Source organism: Pygocentrus nattereri, chromosome 3 (genome assembly GCF_015220715.1).
Source record: "Pygocentrus nattereri isolate fPygNat1 chromosome 3, fPygNat1.pri, whole genome shotgun sequence".
Lineage (NCBI taxonomy): Eukaryota > Metazoa > Chordata > Actinopteri > Characiformes > Serrasalmidae > Pygocentrus > Pygocentrus nattereri.
The window spans coordinates 30,311,707-30,330,520 of record NC_051213.1 but is presented as its reverse complement, the minus strand read 5'-3'; the positions used below and the strand labels follow the sequence as shown (position 1 = coordinate 30,330,520).

At 40.6% G+C, this 18,814-nt stretch overlaps 1 protein-coding gene across 2 annotated transcripts; it reads left to right on the top strand.

Annotated features, from left to right (window-relative positions):
- Positions 1-980: 980 nt before the first annotated feature.
- Positions 981-17,021, top strand: LOC119263089 (myosin-7-like). 2 transcript variants are annotated; one of them, XM_037537149.1, is made up of 39 exons: positions 982-1,032; positions 1,280-1,321; positions 1,473-1,681; positions 2,069-2,212; positions 2,302-2,458; positions 2,758-2,785; positions 2,961-3,063; positions 3,156-3,248; positions 3,380-3,443; positions 3,539-3,637; positions 3,732-3,835; positions 3,932-4,070; positions 7,668-7,786; positions 7,886-8,035; positions 8,133-8,303; positions 8,382-8,691; positions 8,799-8,878; positions 9,461-9,666; positions 10,065-10,188; positions 10,290-10,426; positions 10,934-11,189; positions 11,289-11,531; positions 11,609-11,785; positions 11,874-12,019; positions 12,100-12,190; positions 12,268-12,657; positions 12,735-12,861; positions 12,953-13,071; positions 13,165-13,361; positions 13,505-13,688; positions 13,860-14,025; positions 14,106-14,230; positions 14,334-14,642; positions 14,744-14,947; positions 15,036-15,332; positions 15,424-15,528; positions 15,618-15,713; positions 16,387-16,518; positions 16,898-17,021. In XM_037537149.1, the coding sequence occupies exons 3-39, from the start codon at positions 1,481-1,483 to the stop codon at positions 16,916-16,918; spliced, it is 5,814 nt and encodes a 1,937-aa protein (XP_037393046.1). In that variant the 5' UTR covers positions 982-1,032; positions 1,280-1,321; positions 1,473-1,480; the 3' UTR covers positions 16,919-17,021. The 2 variants fall into 2 exon arrangements, with proteins under 2 accessions (XP_037393045.1, XP_037393046.1); XM_037537148.1 differs by having other exon boundaries at positions 981-1,032; positions 3,732-4,070.
- The last annotated feature ends 1,793 nt before the right edge of the window (positions 17,022-18,814 follow it).

Genomic DNA, 18,814 nt, shown 5'->3' with positions numbered 1-18,814 from the left:
AGCGAGTTCAAACTTTTACATGATTCTATTATTATTATTATTATTATTATTATTATTATTATTATTCACATAAGCACCATAACTACAAAGTGACTTTTGTAAAGCACTTAAGTAAGTAAAATGTTTGCCCTTGTGAAAAGCATCTCTAGAATAAAGGTCATATGCTCAAAAAGACAATGCAAAAATGGATGGGGTCAGTCGTACATGCTGTTCTTCTCAATCACCGAAAAGCACTTGGCATTTCACGTGGTTATCTTTGTCCTCAACTAGAAAGGCAAGGAAACAATGCCGTTTCAACGCCACGGGGCAGAGTGAAGCATTCACACCAGCTGGGGAATGACCTTGGTTGTGCTATACCACTCAGAGACAGACAGCTGATGCCTCTCTAATATGGGCAAAAAGCACCTGTGACAGCTTGAATACACAGACACTTCGTTAATCCTTCAGTCTAGATAAAAAAAGGTATAGGACATCTCAAATAGGTGAACTAAAAAAAAAGAAATGAACTTAAAATAATTCCCAATTTTCTCCTTTAGTTTTCTTCAGGTACTCCACCTGACTCCACATTGATTTCCTGGTTGTCAAATCCAATATATTCTATTAATATAAGTGAAACCTGGAACACCATATCCATTTATAACTGCTTAAATGACTGCTACTTGAAATCTGAAATCACAGATTTAGTAATATTACATTTAAATACAAAATATTAACATACAGATAACAAATGCATGCAATCCCCATTACTATCCATTTCAGACGTACTATCACGTCTCTGCATTTCTTTCCTCTTATGCATTACACTGTTGGTATGTGTATGGTTCTCAATTACCTCCCAGTGCAGCCATGCTGACATAAACTACATGAACAAAAGAAACTGACCCCCCTATCATGCCGTCAGTAGTCTCACCAAACTGAGACACTACAATGCATCATATGGTGCCAGCAACCATATTTAGAGGACCCCTTGCATTATAAAAGGGAGAGCAGAGTGACGAACACAAGACTGGTTTTCAAGTGTATCATCTATAGGTAAGCTGACAGGGAAGCCACAAGCTCTCTATACCCAAAGGGGAATTTTAAAAAATTGTGAGGGTATTACTGCTTTACAGCCGTGAAAGTAATTGTGCTTCATATGTACTGTTAGTAATATTTATTTCATTTTAGAAATAATGAGGTTTTTAGCAGTTATATGTACTTTAGATCCTTACTGAGCTGTAAAGACTAGGTGACATGCTTTAAATTAAACAGTTTATATTTCCTGTTTATGTGGCATTAGGACATTACACCATCACATTTCTGGAGAGGAGAAACAGCAGAAGTGAGTCACTTAAGTGCTAAAAATGCCAATGCCAATTTTATAGCTCTGTCTGTCCTCAGAATACACAATTGTGCTTCCTTCAGAAGAATACGTGGCTAGTTTCACAACACTTTGTAGCAGTGTAGTGTGATAATTCTCACAATAATCTCAGGGTGAAAAATGGGAGATGCTCAGATGGAGGAGTTTGGGGCCGCAGCCTCATATCTGAGGAAGTCGGACAAGGAGCGTCTGGAAGCCCAAACTCGCCCCTTCGACATGAAGAAGGAATGTTTTGTGCCTGATCCAGAAGAGGAGTTTGTTAAGGCATCTATCATCAGTCGTGATGGTGACAAAGTCACATGCGAAACATCTAAGGGAACGGTAAGGGAAAATAAACAGTCCTATAAAATATGATTGACACTTGTATTCCTTCCCTTACTCCTGAAACTAAACAGGACATTTAAAGTCTTTATGTACTTTTTTGGCCTCAACTATAAAGCTGATATAATACACTATGTAAAAATGTACTTTTTAACATGAGAAATGCACAAATTAGGGTTTAAAATGAATGCTTTACATAACATTGTAAATAACATTTGCAAAATAAACAGTCTTCACAAACTGATTGTAGGTTTTCAAACTTAATTGAAAAGTTGAAAGCTTAATTGGTTAAATGTATTCATATGGCTACTATAATGTACTCGACTTTACAGGAATGTTGTGTATAGTCTGCTACACGTACAAAATGTAACATACTTTTGTCCACAGACTGCGACGGTCAAGGAGGCTGATATTCACCCTCAGAACCCGCCAAAGTTCGATAAAATTGAGGACATGGCGATGTTCACCTTTCTGCATGAGCCTGCTGTGCTGTTTAACCTCAAAGAGCGTTACGCAGCCTGGATGATCTATGTGAGTTAGACATGTGTACTTCTTCATCTACACAGATCTTCTGCATGTGTGAAAAAATAGTGAACCTGGATTTCTCTCTCGGTTTGTAGACCTACTCTGGGCTTTTCTGTGTAACTGTCAACCCCTACAAGTGGCTGCCAGTGTACAACCAAGAAGTTGTCCTTGCCTACAGAGGCAAGAAGAGGAGTGAAGCTCCTCCTCACATCTTCTCCATCTCTGACAATGCCTACCAGTACATGCTTGCAGGTATTCACAAATGAATTAAAGTAAGAATAAACACAATTTGAGATGTAAAAAAAGTGTAAGTGTATTCAGCACTCAGTTTTCCTAAATAGCTACAAAAATAACACAATACAATAATACAATAATTATCTGAAACTCATGAGGCTCATTGTTATGGTTTTACTTTTCATAACCTGTTATTTTCCCTCATAATGGTTTTAATAAAGGTATTTTTATCTTTAGTGTAATGGTTGTGGTGGTAGTGATTCATCCTTTGTGAATTCAGTGACATTTAAAAAATACGTATGTATCTTTCATTTCAGATAGGGAAAACCAGTCTATTCTCATCACGTAAGTTTGTGTTTTATTACAGTAAGCTATATTCATCAATATATTTTTAATGGTTCCAAATGAAAATCCAATTTTCCTAAAATTACTATTATAATTTCATGATACTATTACTACTACTACTACTACTATTATTAATAATAATATTATGACACAAGTTCTATATTGTGATACACAGTGGAGAATCTGGTGCTGGGAAAACTGTGAACACCAAGAGAGTCATTCAGTACTTTGCCAGCATTGCTGCTGGAGGTTTCAAGAGGGAAACCACTGATAAGAAGGTTGGAACATCTATAGCTATTACATGGCTTCATTGGCCAATACATGGATAATTACTTTTCATAACAATATTTCCTTCTTGCCATTTACCCAGGGTACTCTAGAGGATCAAATCATCCAGTGTAACCCTGCTTTGGAGGCTTTTGGTAATGCCAAGACCATCAGAAATGACAATTCCTCTCGTTTTGTGAGTAAAACAAACATGTTTACTGTTTTGTTGTAGAAGGATTTATTTTTTATTTCACTACAACAGGATTTCCTTAGCTATATGTATCCTAATATCATGTTATATTCATTTTATTTGTAATTTTCTAACAGGGTAAGTTCATCCGAATCCACTTTGGTGCCACTGGAAAGCTTGCCTCTGCTGATATTGAGACTTGTAAGCATTCTTTCAGTCAATAAAGCTTTTTATTTGTAAAGATGTGAGCAAAGCACCTTTGGTCACTGGCTGTTTCAATTATATTTGTAATACAGATCTTTTGGAGAAGTCTCGTGTCACTTTCCAGCTTAAAGCTGAGAGGGACTACCACATCTTCTACCAGATCCTGTCTCAGAAGAAACCTGAACTACTTGGTCAGCAAAAGATATATACACTACAAATTTAAATTCCATTACACCTGTGTTAGAAGAAAATCTCTAGAAAATGTCTCTCTTCTCTTTCTCACAGAGATGCTGCTGATCACTGCTAACCCCTATGACTATGCCTTCATCTCTCAAGGAGAGACCCAAGTAGCTTCTATTAATGATGCTGAGGAGCTGATGGCCACAGATGTGTGTATCAAAAGAGCTGTCCATGTTCTCACAATTTCTTCTGTATATCCTGAAGTAAGCTTAAGAACTGAAAACATTTGTGTTTTTTTGTTCCAGGAAGCCTTTGATGTGTTGGGCTTCACCCAAGAGGAGAAAAACAGCATCTACAAGCTGATTGGTGCCATCATGCACTACGGCAACATGAGGTTTAAGCAGAAGCAGAGAGAGGAGCAGGCTGAGGCAGATGGCACTGAAGGTAAGTGCAGATACACCAAATGAACATTGGAGTTGAGGTGGAATTCACTCTACATTTTAAAAATGATTCTTTATGGAAAACATAATGTACTCTCATAAATACTAAATCACAAATCACATAACATTAGGGCCAATCTCACAGGTCCAGACTAAAAACAATTTCTGTTTGTGATTTAGTATACGTTCTGGGTTTTAATCCTAACAAATGGCTTGAAGTGTCTTGCTGTACATCTATAAATGTCTTAGTGTAGTTTTTGTGCTATAACACACACCTATCATCATCATCATCGTCGTCGTCGTCGTTGACCGATTAATCCAGATCGGGTCATGGTAGCAGTTGGTAGAGCAGAGAATCCCATATGACCCTGCCCCCTGCAACTTCCTCCAGCTCATTCCCAGGGACCCCAAGCCGCTCCCACTCCAACTTGGAGATGTAATTTCTCCAGCAGGTCCTAAGACCCCGGGGCCTTATCCCAGTAGGAGAGGCATCCAGGGGGCATCCGAATTAGATGCCCGAACCACCTCAGTTGGTTCCTCTCAATGCGGAGGAGTAGCGGCTCTACTCTGAGCTCCTCCTGGATCAAATAGAGTGTAGCCCGCCACCTTGCGAAGAAAGCTAATTTCCGCTGCTTGTATTCGCAATCTCATTCTTTCAGTCATTACCCACAGCTCATGACCATAGGTGAGGGTCGGGATATAGACCGACCGATAAACAGAAAACTTTGCCTTATGGGTCAGCTCCCTCTTCACCACTACAGTCCAGTACAGTGACTGCATTACTGCTGCCGCCTGTCCCAGCCTACGGCTCTTCCCATCACTCGTGAACAAGACCCCGAGATACTTAAACTCCTCCACCTGGGGCAAGTCCTTTCCCCTTAACTGGAGTGGGCATGCCATCCTTTTCTGGGCTAAGACCATGGACTCAGACTTGGAGGTGCTGATTAGCATACCAACCGCTTCACACTCAGCTGCAAACTGCTCCAGCCAAAAGAACAACATCATCTGTAAACAGCAGAGACGCCACCCTCTGGCCTACGCACATAATGCCCTCCTGACCTTGGCTATGCCTTGACACCCTGTCCATGAATATCACGAACAGGAGGGGAGACAGGGCACAACCCTGCCGGACTCCAACGCTAATACTGAAAGAGTCCGATTTAATGCTGAATATATGAACACAGCTCTCACTCTGGGAGTACAGAGATTGAATGGCCCTGAGTAGTAGCCCCGGTACCTAATACTCCTGGAGGACCTCCCACAAGATATCTCGGGGAACCCAGTCATAAGCCTTCTCCAAATCCACAAAACACATGTAGGCTGGGTTGGCAAACTCCCATGCCCCCTCAACAATCCGCAAGAGGGTGAAAAGCTGGTTCATTGTTCCACGGCTGGGATGGTATCCGCATTGTTCCTCCTCAATCTCAGGTTCAACTATTGGTTGGAGTCTCCTTTCCAGCACCTTGGCATAGACTTTCCCAGGGAGGCTGAGCAGTGTGATACCCTGATAGTTGGCACACACCCTCGGGTCCCCTTTTTTAAAAATGGGGACTATGACCCCAGTCTGCCAGTCCAATATCCAGAGATCCCCACAATATCCAGAGCCTTAAGCATCTTCAGACGAATCTCATCCACCCCCTGGTGCCTTGCCACTGAAGAGTTTGCCAACTACCTCAGTGACCTCCACCAGGGAAATGGAGCTTGACACGCCAGAGGCCTCCGGCCCTGACTCCTGTGAGGGAGGCATGTCTCCCAGATTAAGGAGTTTATCAAAGTGCTCCTTCCACCGACTGACACTATCCTCATTTGAAGTCAGAGTTTCTCCACCCTTGCCAGATACAGCTTGGGCGCAGCCACCCTGACCACTCCTGAGTCGCCGGACAGTTGTCCAGAACCTCCTTTTTCTATGGCTTCGCCAAACTCCTCCCATGCCCTGGACTTTGCTTCTGCCACCATTGCAGCCGTCACCTTTTTCACCTGTCGGTACCTATCCGCTGAGTCGGGAGTCCTTCGGGCCATCCAGTCCCTAAAGGCCTCTTTCTTCAGCTTGACGGCCTCCCGCACCACTGGTGTCAACCAAGGGGTTCTTGGGTTACCGCCCCGACAGGCACCCACAAGCTTTTGGCCACAGCTATGCCTGGCAGCTTCCACAATGGAGGTTTTGAACAGGGTCCATTCAGGCTCCATGTCCCCTACCTCCCCTGGGACATGAGGAAAGCTCTCCCGGAGGTGGGAGTTGAAATCATTCCGAACAGGGGCCTCTGACAGTTGTTCCCAGCACACCCTCACTATTCACTTAGGCCTACCGGGTCTGACCATCAGTTTTCCTTGCCATCTGATCCAGCTCACCACTAGATGGTGATCAGTTGACAGCTCAGCACCTCTCTTTAGCCGAGTGTCCAGAACAGACGGTCCCAAGTCAGATGAAATGACAACAAAGTCGATTATTGACCTCTCACCCAAGGAGCTCTGGTACCATGTACACTTATGAACATCCTTGTGTTCAAAATTGGTGTTTGTTATGGAAAATCCATGCCTGGCACAGAAGTCCAATAACAATTCACCATTTGGGTTTAGATCGGGCAGGCCGTTCTTCCCAATCATGCCTCTCCAGGTCTCCCAGTCATTGCCAACATGAGCATTGAAGTCCCCCAGTAAGACTATGGAGTCTGTAGGCGGGACCCTTTCCAGAACCCTGCCCATTCTCTCTAAGAAGGCTGAATACTCTGACCTGTTGTTTAGTGCATAGGTACACACAACAGTCAGAGTTTTCCTCTCTGCAATTTTAATTCTCATTGAGGCAACCCTCTCATCCACTGGGACAAACTTCAACTGCATGGCCACCAGCCGGGGTAATCCCAACCCCGCCTGGCGCCTCTCAACCTGTGCAACCCCTGAGTAGGACAGGGACCAAGCCCATCAAGGAGTTTGGTTCCAGAGCCGACTGTGGGTGGAGGTGAGCCCAACTATATCTAGTTGGTACCTCTCAACCTCCCGCACAAGCTCCGACTCCTTCCTCCCCAGTGAGGTTACATTTCACATGCCAAGAGCCAGTTTCTGCCGCAAGGGCCTAGGCCACCAAGGGCCCCCCTGCAATGACCCACTGCCTGTGCAGCACTGCAGCGCTCCCCCCATGATGGACTTTGTGAGTGGTGGGCCCACACCGTCCCCCCACATTTGCCTCTTCCCCCCACGTTGCTCTCTTCTGAGCCCGGCCACCAGGCACTCACCAGGGGACACTACCCCCAGGCCTGGCTCCAGGGGTAGGTCCCGGTGACCCTATCCCGGGCAGGGGTACACAATGTTCTGTGCCGATATTTCATGGTGGGTTTTTTAGAATGTGTTAGTCTGGGTCTTCACTCCAGACCTGTTCGCCCTGGGAGACCCTACCAGGAGCATATTGCTCCCGACAATTTAGCTCTGAAGATCCCTAGGCCACACAAGCCCTTCCGCCATGACACACATCTAGGAAACTTGAGATTTCTCTGTCTAAAATTTTCACCATTTGAGTGTTCTCTGATGCAGCAGAGTATGTCTCAGGAAAATGAGATGACACTCAGAAATTACCTGATGACTGAACAATGGTAACTGTTATTTCCAGATGCAGACAAATCAGCTTATCTGATGGGTCTGAACTCTGCGGATCTCATCAAGGCTCTCTGTCACCCGAGAGTCAAAGTAGGAAATGAATGGGTCACAAAGGGCCAGAATGTACAGCAGGTCAGAAATACATACAAATTAACTGGATACATGCACTCTAGAGGGCTATGAAATGAACACTTTGTCTATTAACATTTGAATGCATAATAACTTCCCTAGGTGTATTATGCTGTCGGTGCTCTGTCTAAGGCAGTGTATGAGAAGATGTTCCTTTGGATGGTTGTCAGAATCAACCAATCTTTGGACACCAAGCAGCCTCGCCAGTACTTCATTGGTGTGCTGGACATTGCTGGCTTTGAGATCTTTGATGTATGTTTTTTTATGCAGTAACTTGGTCTTCTAATGCCAAAGATTATTTTACCAGGAGTGAATCAACATAAAGACTAATGTGCATTTCCCTTAACAGTTTAACACCTTTGAGCAGCTGTGCATCAACTTCACTAATGAGAAATTGCAGCAGTTTTTCAACCACCACATGTTTGTGCTGGAGCAAGAAGAGTACAAGAAGGAGGGCATCGAGTGGACATTCATCGACTTTGGCATGGACTTACAAGCCTGTATTGATCTCATTGAAAAGGTGGGTAAGCCTAATGTCCTCAATCTGGACAAAGCATGTTCATGTGCCATTTCTAAATACTATTATTTCTCCCTGTAGCCCATGGGTATCATGTCCATCCTTGAAGAGGAGTGCATGTTCCCCAAGGCCACTGATTCCACATTTAAAGCTAAGCTTTATGATAATCACTTGGGGAAGTCAGGTAACTTCCAGAAGCCCAGGATTGTGAAGGGTAAACCAGAGGCCCACTTCTCATTGATTCATTACGCTGGCACAGTTGACTATAACATCATGAACTGGCTGGTGAAGAACAAGGATCCCCTCAATGAAACTGTTGTGGGGTTATATCAGAAGTCCACCATGAAACTGTTGTCTCATCTATTTGCAAATTATGCTGGTGCTGATTCAGGTATGTGGACTAGATGAGGGATGTCTTACAATATTTCAGAAACAATTACACTTAGGGTTTTTTCTCAGGAGACAAATGTATTTAATCATCATGTATTGTCTTAACAGCCATGGAAGGAGGTGGAGGAAAAGGCAAGGAAAAGAAGAAAAAGGGATCTTCTTTCCAGACTGTATCTGCCCTTCACAGGGTGAGACAAAGAGTTTGCATAAAACTATATATATGTAATGTGTGCCTCTGCTGACAACTCAAAAAATATTGGTAATATTATGCCTATAAAACCAGGCAAAAAACAGATCACTGATATTTTTTTTGTAGAAGGGGTTATGTACAGTACATAATTAAGCAAAAGCCCAAAAGGGAGAGATTTTCTGTCATGTAATGGTTTTGTTAAAAAAAATGGTTCAAAAAAAGTTTGAACACTCTTTGTGATATTATGTTTTTATGTTCATGGAAAACTAACATTATCTACAGGGAACAAACCTATATATGATATTTTTTATTGCAAATGTCAGTGCACAATTTAATTTTAACATATAAAATGAGCTTTTGCACAGGCCACTTTTTTCATTTCCCCCCTAAAATTTTTATTTATTGTTTATTTATGGCACTTTAAAATGTGCAGAAGTGTGTCCTCTATAGAGGATGTGTAACTTTTCTTTGACTTAGAAAATCAACAGAACATGTGATATGATTAGGGGCATTAAAACATTTGCAAAGGACTGTATATGTGGTCAAAGTCTATGGGTAATGTCTCATGTTCCATCTTTAGGAGAATCTGAACAAGCTGATGACCAACCTGAGATCAACTCATCCACATTTTGTGCGATGCATCATCCCCAATGAGACCAAGACTCCTGGGGCCATGGAGAACCCTCTTGTCATGCACCAGTTGCGCTGTAACGGTGTGCTTGAAGGAATCAGAATCTGCAGGAAGGGCTTCCCCAACAGGATTCTGTATGGTGACTTTAAACAGAGGTAATGTGTCTGCATGTCATGAAACATGTTTTTCAAACTAGGTGTTTTAAGGTAAATGCTTTTATTCTGGAAAATTTGACTGTTGACTGAATATGGTAGAATTCATACTTAATACCTGATTTCATATACATACTGAGAATAACACATTAGCTTTTTTTCAGATTTGACCCCATTGAACAGCCAGAAATCGATTATAAACAAGAACATGTATCTTTTTATATGTTTTCATATACATAAACAGTCAAATAGACTACTCTATTTTAGTTGCATGTATTAATTTCATACAAAATCTATTAATTTCATGTAACATATTTTTCTATCACAGGCAGTCTTACATGCTTAGACGTCTCATTACAATAAGAATGATTCTAATAATTCTTGGAACTGTGCATCTGCAGATACCGTATTCTGAATCCTGCTGCAATTCCTGACGGACAATTCATTGACAGCAGGAAGGGAGCTGAGAAATTGTTGGGTTCTTTGGACATTGACCATAACCAGTACAAGTTTGGACATACTAAGGTTTCAATGTTACAAGTTCACTGCTTTAATTTAAAGTTTATGTTACTCTGAAAATAATTGCACAGGTACATATACTGAAATATAATCTGCTATTTGTCTAGGTATTCTTCAAAGCTGGTCTTCTGGGTCTCCTTGAAGAGATGCGAGACGATCGTCTAGCTCTCATCATCACTCGTATTCAGGCTTGGTCTCGAGGTCTTCTGTCGAGAATTGAGTTCCAGAAGATTGTTGAGCGCAGGTAAAACTCTACAGCTAAGTTCATGTTTCATCAATAAGCCTGAACTGTCTAGTCTTGGAGCCACTTCAGATGCCTTGACAATCTGAAGCATCTTTACAACTACTGGCACAAAATCTTGTAGCATAAACAATGTAAGACAAGTAGTGAGAACAGCCATGAATGATGAGACCATGTGAAGAAACTAGAGGGATGAAACCATAAAAATACAAAACAACAATCACCACTTCCTAGACGGCTTCTGTAGAGTCAGTGTATTCTCCATTCTGGCTAAAGTGTGAACACATGTAATTTTTCATCTGAAATTGCACCAGTCATGTTGAGAAAGGGATGGGGAAACACTTATATTGCCATACAAATGATACAGTGATTTAAGTCATATAGTGTGTAGTCAGCCTTTACTTTTTAAGTATTGTGAAAGCCATTTGAAAACCTAAAAATCTAACATTCTAATGACTTAAATAAAATATATTCACAGAACTTTTATAACAATGTGTTACCACACTGTAGGGATGCCTTGCTTGTTATCCAGTGGAATGTCCGTGCCTTCATGGGTGTAAAGAACTGGCCCTGGATGAAGCTGTACTTCAAGATCAAACCACTGCTAAGATCGGCTGAGGCTGAGAAGGAGATGGCCAACATGAAGGAGGAGTTCCTGAAGCTGAAAGAGGCTTATGCTAAATGTGAAGCCCGCAAGAAGGAGCTGGAGGAGAAAATGGTCACTCTCCTCCAAGAGAAAAATGACCTGCAGCTCCAAGTCCAGACTGTGAGTTTATGGTTTGTAATATCAAAATGGAGCAGTCTTTTCCAAATGACTATAGAAAATAATTAAAAAAATTTTTTTGCTCTTTCTATTTTAAAACAGGAGCAAGACAATCTCTGTGATGCTGAAGAGCGCTGTGAAGGTCTGATTAAGAACAAGATCCAGCTTGAAGCCAAAGTCAAAGAGCTGACTGAAAGACTAGAGGATGAAGAAGAGATGAATGCTGAGCTAACTTCTAAAAAGAGAAAGCTGGAGGATGAATGCTCTGAGCTTAAGAAGGATATTGATGATCTTGAACTTACTCTGGCCAAAGTGGAGAAAGAGAAGCATGCTACTGAGAATAAGGTTTGTTGGGTCTCCGCTAAAAATGAAATTAGTGCAATTGCTTTTGGCAAAACTCAGCATACATTTCTTATTCACAGGTTAAAAACCTAACAGAAGAGATGGCAGCACAGGATGAAATCATTGCCAAGCTGACCAAGGAAAAGAAAGCTTTGCAGGAAGCCCACCAGCAAACACTGGATGACCTCCAGAGTGAGGAAGACAAAGTTAACACTCTGACTAAGGCCAAAGCCAAGCTAGAGCAGCAAGTTGATGATGTCAGTAACTGGTTTAAAATCTATATTTAAGTTGTAGAGACAGCTTGTAGTGAACTGGATTTTAAGCACTGTATAATTTTCTTGGTAGCTGGAAGGATCCTTGGAACAGGAAAAAAAGCTGCGCATGGACCTCGAGAGGGCTAAGAGGAAGCTGGAAGGGGACTTAAAATTGACCCAAGAGAATGTTATGGACCTGGAAAATGACAAGCAACAGCTGGAGGAAAGACTAAAAAAGTAAATTAAATTAAATTGTTTTTGTAGGAATGACCACTAATACACTTTGAAGATCTTCACTCACTACATTTTTGCCACAGGAAAGATTTCGAGATCAGCCAGCTCAGCAGTAAGATTGAAGATGAGCAAGCACTAGCAGCCCAGTTACAGAAGAAACTGAAAGAGCTGCAGGTGAGGTGCAAAACCCCTTAGCTGATTGAAAGTTAACAGTTGGCTACCTATTACTCACATTGTACTTAACGTGGTAGGCCCGCATTGAAGAGCTTGAGGAAGAGCTGGAGGCAGAGAGAGCCGCCCGGGCCAAGGTTGAGAAACAGAGGGCAGACTTATCAAGAGAACTGGAAGAGATCAGCGAAAGGCTGGAGGAGGCTGGTGGAGCCACTGCTGCCCAGATTGAAATGAACAAGAAGAGAGAGGCCGAGTTCCAGAAACTGCGCAGAGACCTTGAAGAGGCCACTCTGCAACATGAAGCCACTGCTGCTACACTGAGGAAGAAACATGCTGACAGTGTGGCTGATCTGGGAGAACAGATTGACAACCTTCAGAGAGTGAAGCAGAAGCTTGAAAAAGAGAAGAGTGAACTGAGACTTGAGCTGGATGATGTGGTTTCCAACATGGAGCAAATTGTCAAGTCCAAGGTAAGCATACTGCTCTTTTTCATATACTGTATGTTTGCCTTTACTATTGCATTATTAATGCATATTCTTCGTTTCAGACAAATTTGGAAAAAATGTGCAGGACTCTAGAGGACCAGATGAGTGAGTACAGAACTAAATATGAGGAAGGACAACGCACCATCAATGACTTCAGCATGCAAAAAGCTAAACTCCAAACTGAGAATGGTAAGGACTAAAATAAAATGGAGTGTGTATTAAACATAAGGACACAACATACAAACATTTGAAATATCACTGTAATTAACCTGTAATCAAGGTGAACTTTCAAGACAACTGGAAGAGAAGGATTCCTTGGTCTCTCAGCTGACCAGAGGCAAGCAGTCATATACACAACAGATTGAGGACCTCAAGAGACAACTTGAAGAGGAAGTGAAGGTATTTCTAGTAATTGAGTTATCAAATCATTTAACCTGGTAATACATTATGGGATCATATGCAGTGAACGAGATATTGGCCTGTCTTTTGCAGGCTAAGAATGCCCTGGCCCATGCAGTGCAGTCTGCTCGCCATGACGCTGAATTGTTGCGAGAGCAGTATGAGGAGGAGCAGGAAGCCAAGGCTGAGCTGCAGCGCAGTCTGTCCAAGGCCAACTCTGAAGTGGCTCAGTGGAGAACCAAGTATGAAACTGATGCTATCCAGAGAACAGAGGAGCTGGAAGATGCAAAGTAAGACATCACAAATCCAGTAACTTTTTATTTTTTCCTTTTAGCACTTCACTTTTACAAGCGAGCATAATAATTTACTTTTTGTTATTGAAATTAAAGGCTTTATTCGTATTTTCTGAAACATTTACCTTCCTGTCACACAGGAAAAAACTTGCTCAGCGTCTGCAAGATGCAGAGGAAGCAGTGGAAGCTGTCAATGCCAAATGCTCCTCTCTGGAGAAGACCAAGCACAGACTGCAGAATGAGATTGAAGACCTCATGGTTGATGTAGAAAGATCCAATGCTGCTGCTGCAGCTCTGGACAAGAAGCAAAGAAACTTTGACAAGGTGATAAGGTGGTCCCTTGGGAATCAATAAAGTACAGTCATTCATACATCTATCTATCCATACCCTTATCCATCTATCTAGTCATCTGTCTGTCTGTCTGTCTGTCTAACATTTGGCAGTGCCCTTAGTTCAAAGGGCACTTACCAAATACTTTTCTTTGGAATTGAGCAGGTTCTTGCAGAATGGAAGCAGAAATATGAAGAGTCTCAGAGTGAGCTAGAAAGCTCCCAGAAGGAGGCCAGATCTCTGAGCACTGAACTCTTCAAATTAAAAAACTCTTATGAAGAGTCTCTTGATCATCTGGAGACTATGAAGAGGGAGAACAAAAACCTCCAAGGTATCCATGTTTATTTCAAAGGTCTGAAACAGTGGTGGAGTTTTTAGCATACACTGACAGATATCTTTTCTGACAAACAGAGGAAATTTCTGACCTCACTGAGCAAATTGGGGAGAGTGGAAAAAGCATCCATGAACTGGAGAAAATTCGTAAACAGCTGGAGCAAGAAAAGGCTGAAATCCAATCTGCTCTTGAAGAGGCTGAGGTACCTTATTATTATTTGCAGACCTTTCAGATTGTAAGATCTAAGTGAAATCTCAATGATGGTGTAATATAATTATGCTGTAAATTACTGTTTGTTGTGATAGGCCTCCCTTGAGCATGAAGAAGGAAAGATCTTGCGGGCACAGCTGGAGTTCAACCAAGTGAAGGCTGATATTGAGCGTAAGCTGGCGGAGAAGGATGAGGAGATGGAACAGGCCAAGAGAAACCACCAGAGAGTGGTGGACACTCTACAAAGCTCTCTGGAGTCTGAGACTCGCAGCAGGAATGAAGCCCTCAGGATAAAGAAGAAGATGGAAGGAGACCTCAATGAGATGGAGATCCAGCTCAACCAGGCTAACAGGCAGGCAGCAGAGGCACAGAAGCAACTCAAGGGTCTCCATGGGCATCTGAAGGTATGCATCGAATAGCCTAATGTCTGTGCTTATTTTAATTTCAATGTCTTTCATTATATGTCAGATATAAAATTTATTCATTGTGAGCTTTTGCCTTTCAGGATGCCCAGCTCCACCTGGATGATGCTCTCCGCGCCAATGATGATCTCAAAGAGAACATTGCTATTGTGGAGAGACGCAACAATCTGCTACAAGCTGAACTAGATGAGCTGAGATCAACACTGGAGCAGACTGAGAGAGTCCGGAAACTGGCAGAGCAGGAACTTCTGGACGTCAGTGAGAGGGTTCAGCTTTTGCACTCTCAGGTAATCTATAGATTTCAATTATTGCTATAATGAAATATCTTTTATTAAGGTACAGATTCCATATAAACACCAACTATCTCTAATACAGAACACCAGCCTGCTGAACCAGAAGAAGAAGCTGGAGGGAGACACAACTCAACTTCAGACTGAGGTAGAGGAGGCTGTCCAAGAGTGCAGGAATGCTGAGGAAAAGGCCAAAAAAGCCATCACTGATGCTGCCATGATGGCAGAGGAGCTGAAGAAGGAGCAGGACACCAGTGCTCACTTGGAGCGTATGAAGAAAAACATGGAGCAGACCATCAAGGACCTGCAACACCGCCTAGATGAAGCTGAACAAATTGCAATGAAAGGCGGCAAGAAGCAGCTCCAGAAACTAGAGGCCAGAGTGAGTTATTGAAATTGGTTTATATGGATTGTATATTTTTAAATACATTATATAAATACACATTATATACATTTTAAATATTCCTTTGCAGGTCAGGGAGCTCGAAAATGAGGTTGAGATAGAACAGAGAAAGGCCAGTGAATCTGTAAAAGGAATCCGCAAATATGAGAGACGCATAAAGGAGCTCACCTACCAGGTTTTTCTCTTTTCAACATGTCGTTTTGTAAATATATATATATAAATGATAGAAATGAAAAAAGACTCTTCTCATGATTCTGTTTACAGACTGAAGAAGACCGTAAGAATCTGGCTCGTCTCCAAGACCTAGTAGACAAACTTCAGCTGAAAGTCAAGTCCTATAAGAGATCTGCAGAAGAGGCCGTAAGTGTATTTTACTTATGCATACAGAGGGGGCACAATTTACTTTTTTAACTCATCTGGCAACGGAAAACTGGGTAAATGTATCTGTCCAAAATGCAAAACTTTTTTAATGGTCATACAATTGCATTCTTTTAAAAAAAGGTTGTTTTTTTTTAGCAAGGTTTAGTTTAAAAGGTTTATTTTTAACTTTCCAGACCAAATTATGAACAGAAATGTTATAGTTTTTATTTAAGCTTTACTGAAATGCCACTTCACACAAAATATCAAGCTCCTTACCTTAATGTCTTTACCATCTATATTAGCACATCAAATAATGCTGTTATTTTAAGACACTTTGTTGAGGGAAATGACCAGTTACACTAAAGTTTTCCAACGTGGCAAAAGTCATTAGAATCTGCACAACAGCTAATCAATGACAAATCTTTAGTAGGCTACATGTATTTCTTCGGTTCCTGTGTACTTTCAGTGGGTATGACCTGGTGGGTCATATTATCAATGTACACAGTAATTTGTCCCTTGAATTATGTTGTAGTTCGTAATTTAGACTACTGGTCAACTAGCCAGAAATATAATTTTCTTGCCAGGGCTAATACTTTTCTTGTTTATGCATCATAGTAAATGTATTAGTGTGTATCATATTTTTGTATTTTGTATGTGTGTACTCATTTTTTAGGAGGAGCAGGCTAATGTCCATCTAGGCAAGTTCCGCAAGCTGCAACATGAGCTGGATGAGGCACAAGAGAGGGCTGATATTGCAGAGTCTCAGGTCAACAAGCTGAGAGCCAAAAGTCGCGATATAACTAAAGTAAGTTCACTCATTAACTTTCCTATTTATTTTTCAATAAACATACAAATAATGACCTTGCTTAATGCTATTGCTTGGTATCCCATACTTTGGATAAAATTGCTCTCCTAATGGCTTTGGATTTTAAATATTTCATGATCAACTAACAATCATTAACAACCACTGGAAGACACCTGTGGATATTCAGAGGTTCTACAGATCAGTTCAGTTAAAATTATTTTAAATATTTAATTTATATCAGTAGCATGTGGTATAGAGACACCCATTTTTTCTAAAATTACCTCACTAAACCAAACCTATAGACTGAAGAAAAAGCCTGGTCTAGTTATCTAAGAACTTCCTACACCTACTGTCTTTTTTTTGTCTTTTCCTCTCACAGAAAGGACATGATGAAGAGTGAAGTAACCAGTTTTGTATCTCAGAAATCTCAGATCGCTGTGGCTTAGTTCTTCTCCTCTTCAGCATCTGTAGGTGAATAGAATAAAAATTACTGTGCAATTAAACCTTTTGTTTTGCTGTTTCTTCTTAAACTGCTTGAAACCACTGGTGGTTCCATAATGCACTTTGTCATATTCTTCATAACTTTCATATTTCATAAGCTACATTCAAAAAATGGGTGTCATATGAGAGCTGTAATTGTCTTCTTTCCAGTCAACTAGATGGGTAATGTAATTTTAAACCCTTATAGAAGAAAATGAACTAATGATTTTTTTGTCTACTGAAAGTCAAGTTTCTAAGATTTTTGGCTTTCAGCAGTAAATTGTAAGCATATAGCAATATGTATATGATCAAAACCAAGGGTTAACAATGCAATGCAACTGATTTTGATAAAGCTAAGAGCAATAAGATGTGAATAAAAACTGTAAAATGTATATCACAGATAAAAAAATCCAGAATTATTACAAAGGTGAAAAAAGAGTTGAATATACTAAACAAATAAGCTCCTCAGTAGAGCTCTGGACAAAAGTTTTTGAAGCTTTATCTGCCTTTTTATATAAATTTGCAAAGACTGGAAGAAAATGTTCCAGTTGGTTTGGGCTCTTAAACAGATGATTAACAGATTAAACAAGCAAAATTACAGAAAACATTTAGAAGGCATAAAAAATACAAATGCAAACAGGCACATTAGTCAGCAAAGAGTGGCAAAATGAAAACAGTATGAAAATCTAAAATTGTCAATGACAATTCTATTAGTAGAGAAAAAAAGGCATTTAAAAGTTGACATAACCACACTTGACGAGGAACAAAGCACAAGCATGTTTTAATAACTTTGAAAGCACTAGTTTGTAAAATGGATAGTTGTATAAAATATCTCACTGCAAAACGTTGTGTAATTCATTAATATGTGGATGCTCCCCAAAAGCAGACAGCATGCAAATTTAGGCCTGGCTTAAAGGGAGAGTGTCTGCATTACCCCTTATATTTCAGAAAATAAAATTCACAATGTGGCCAGCTTTAGAATGACTGCGCACAAACAGATAATCTGTTTGGTACTTCTGTCCTACAGAAAAGATAAAATCAATAACTTTGTCTAAATAAAGTCCCTTAAAAATCTGTGTGCTTATATCAAAACCGTAAAGCATACCTTGTGCCATGATGCCAAAGAAATGCTATTATTTTGTATTAGACCTTGTTTTCTGATTATAACAACAGTTTTTTGGATTATGCACTTCATATTCACACAGTAAGGACCCTTAATTCCTTCTCAGAACCAATGTGCAATGATCCAGACAAAATACCAAAAAAAGTTTAACATAAACACAAATCCTTGGAACAATTATAATTCCAGGATTTATGACAAAGCAAAATAATAATCACTCAATACATTCTGTGAAAAATAATAAATGATAACAAATAATAATAAATTAATAATAATAAATCAATTAAGTGAAATATATGAGATGCAAAAAATATGAAATGACAGGCCAATAAAAAATAATTTCACATTTTAGCACCAAACATCAGCAAAAAAATATGTTTTTAAAGTTCTTATTTATCTGTCATTTAATTTATGAATGCGTTAAGCTATTTAACATTATTCTTGTTAATTTTTTAAACAATTCTACACCCAAACATGTCACTGCTGTGGTCTGAATGGTCTGTAACCTAAATAATATCTGGACAGCCATGATTCTAGGGTCCATTGATGGCTTTGGCAGTGGAGGGTTGGGTGCTACATGGCAAAAGTATGTGGACATCCATAATTAGTGAGTTTGGCTATTTAAGCCACACCTGCTACTAACAGGTGTATAAAATCAAGCACATATCCATGCAGTCTCCACAGACAAACATTTTA

Excerpts from the sequence above, each read along its gene's own strand:
- LOC119263089 (XM_037537148.1), top strand. The coding sequence starts at position 1,481 with ATGGGAGATGCTCAGATGGAGGAGTTTGGGGCCGCAGCCTCATATCTG. Across the intron at positions 3,249-3,379 it reads ATGACAATTCCTCTCGTTTT|GGTAAGTTCATCCGAATCCA; the intron begins GTGAGTAAAACA and ends ATTTTCTAACAG. Across the intron at positions 12,020-12,099 it reads CTGGAGGAAAGACTAAAAAA|GAAAGATTTCGAGATCAGCC; the intron begins GTAAATTAAATT and ends TTTTTGCCACAG.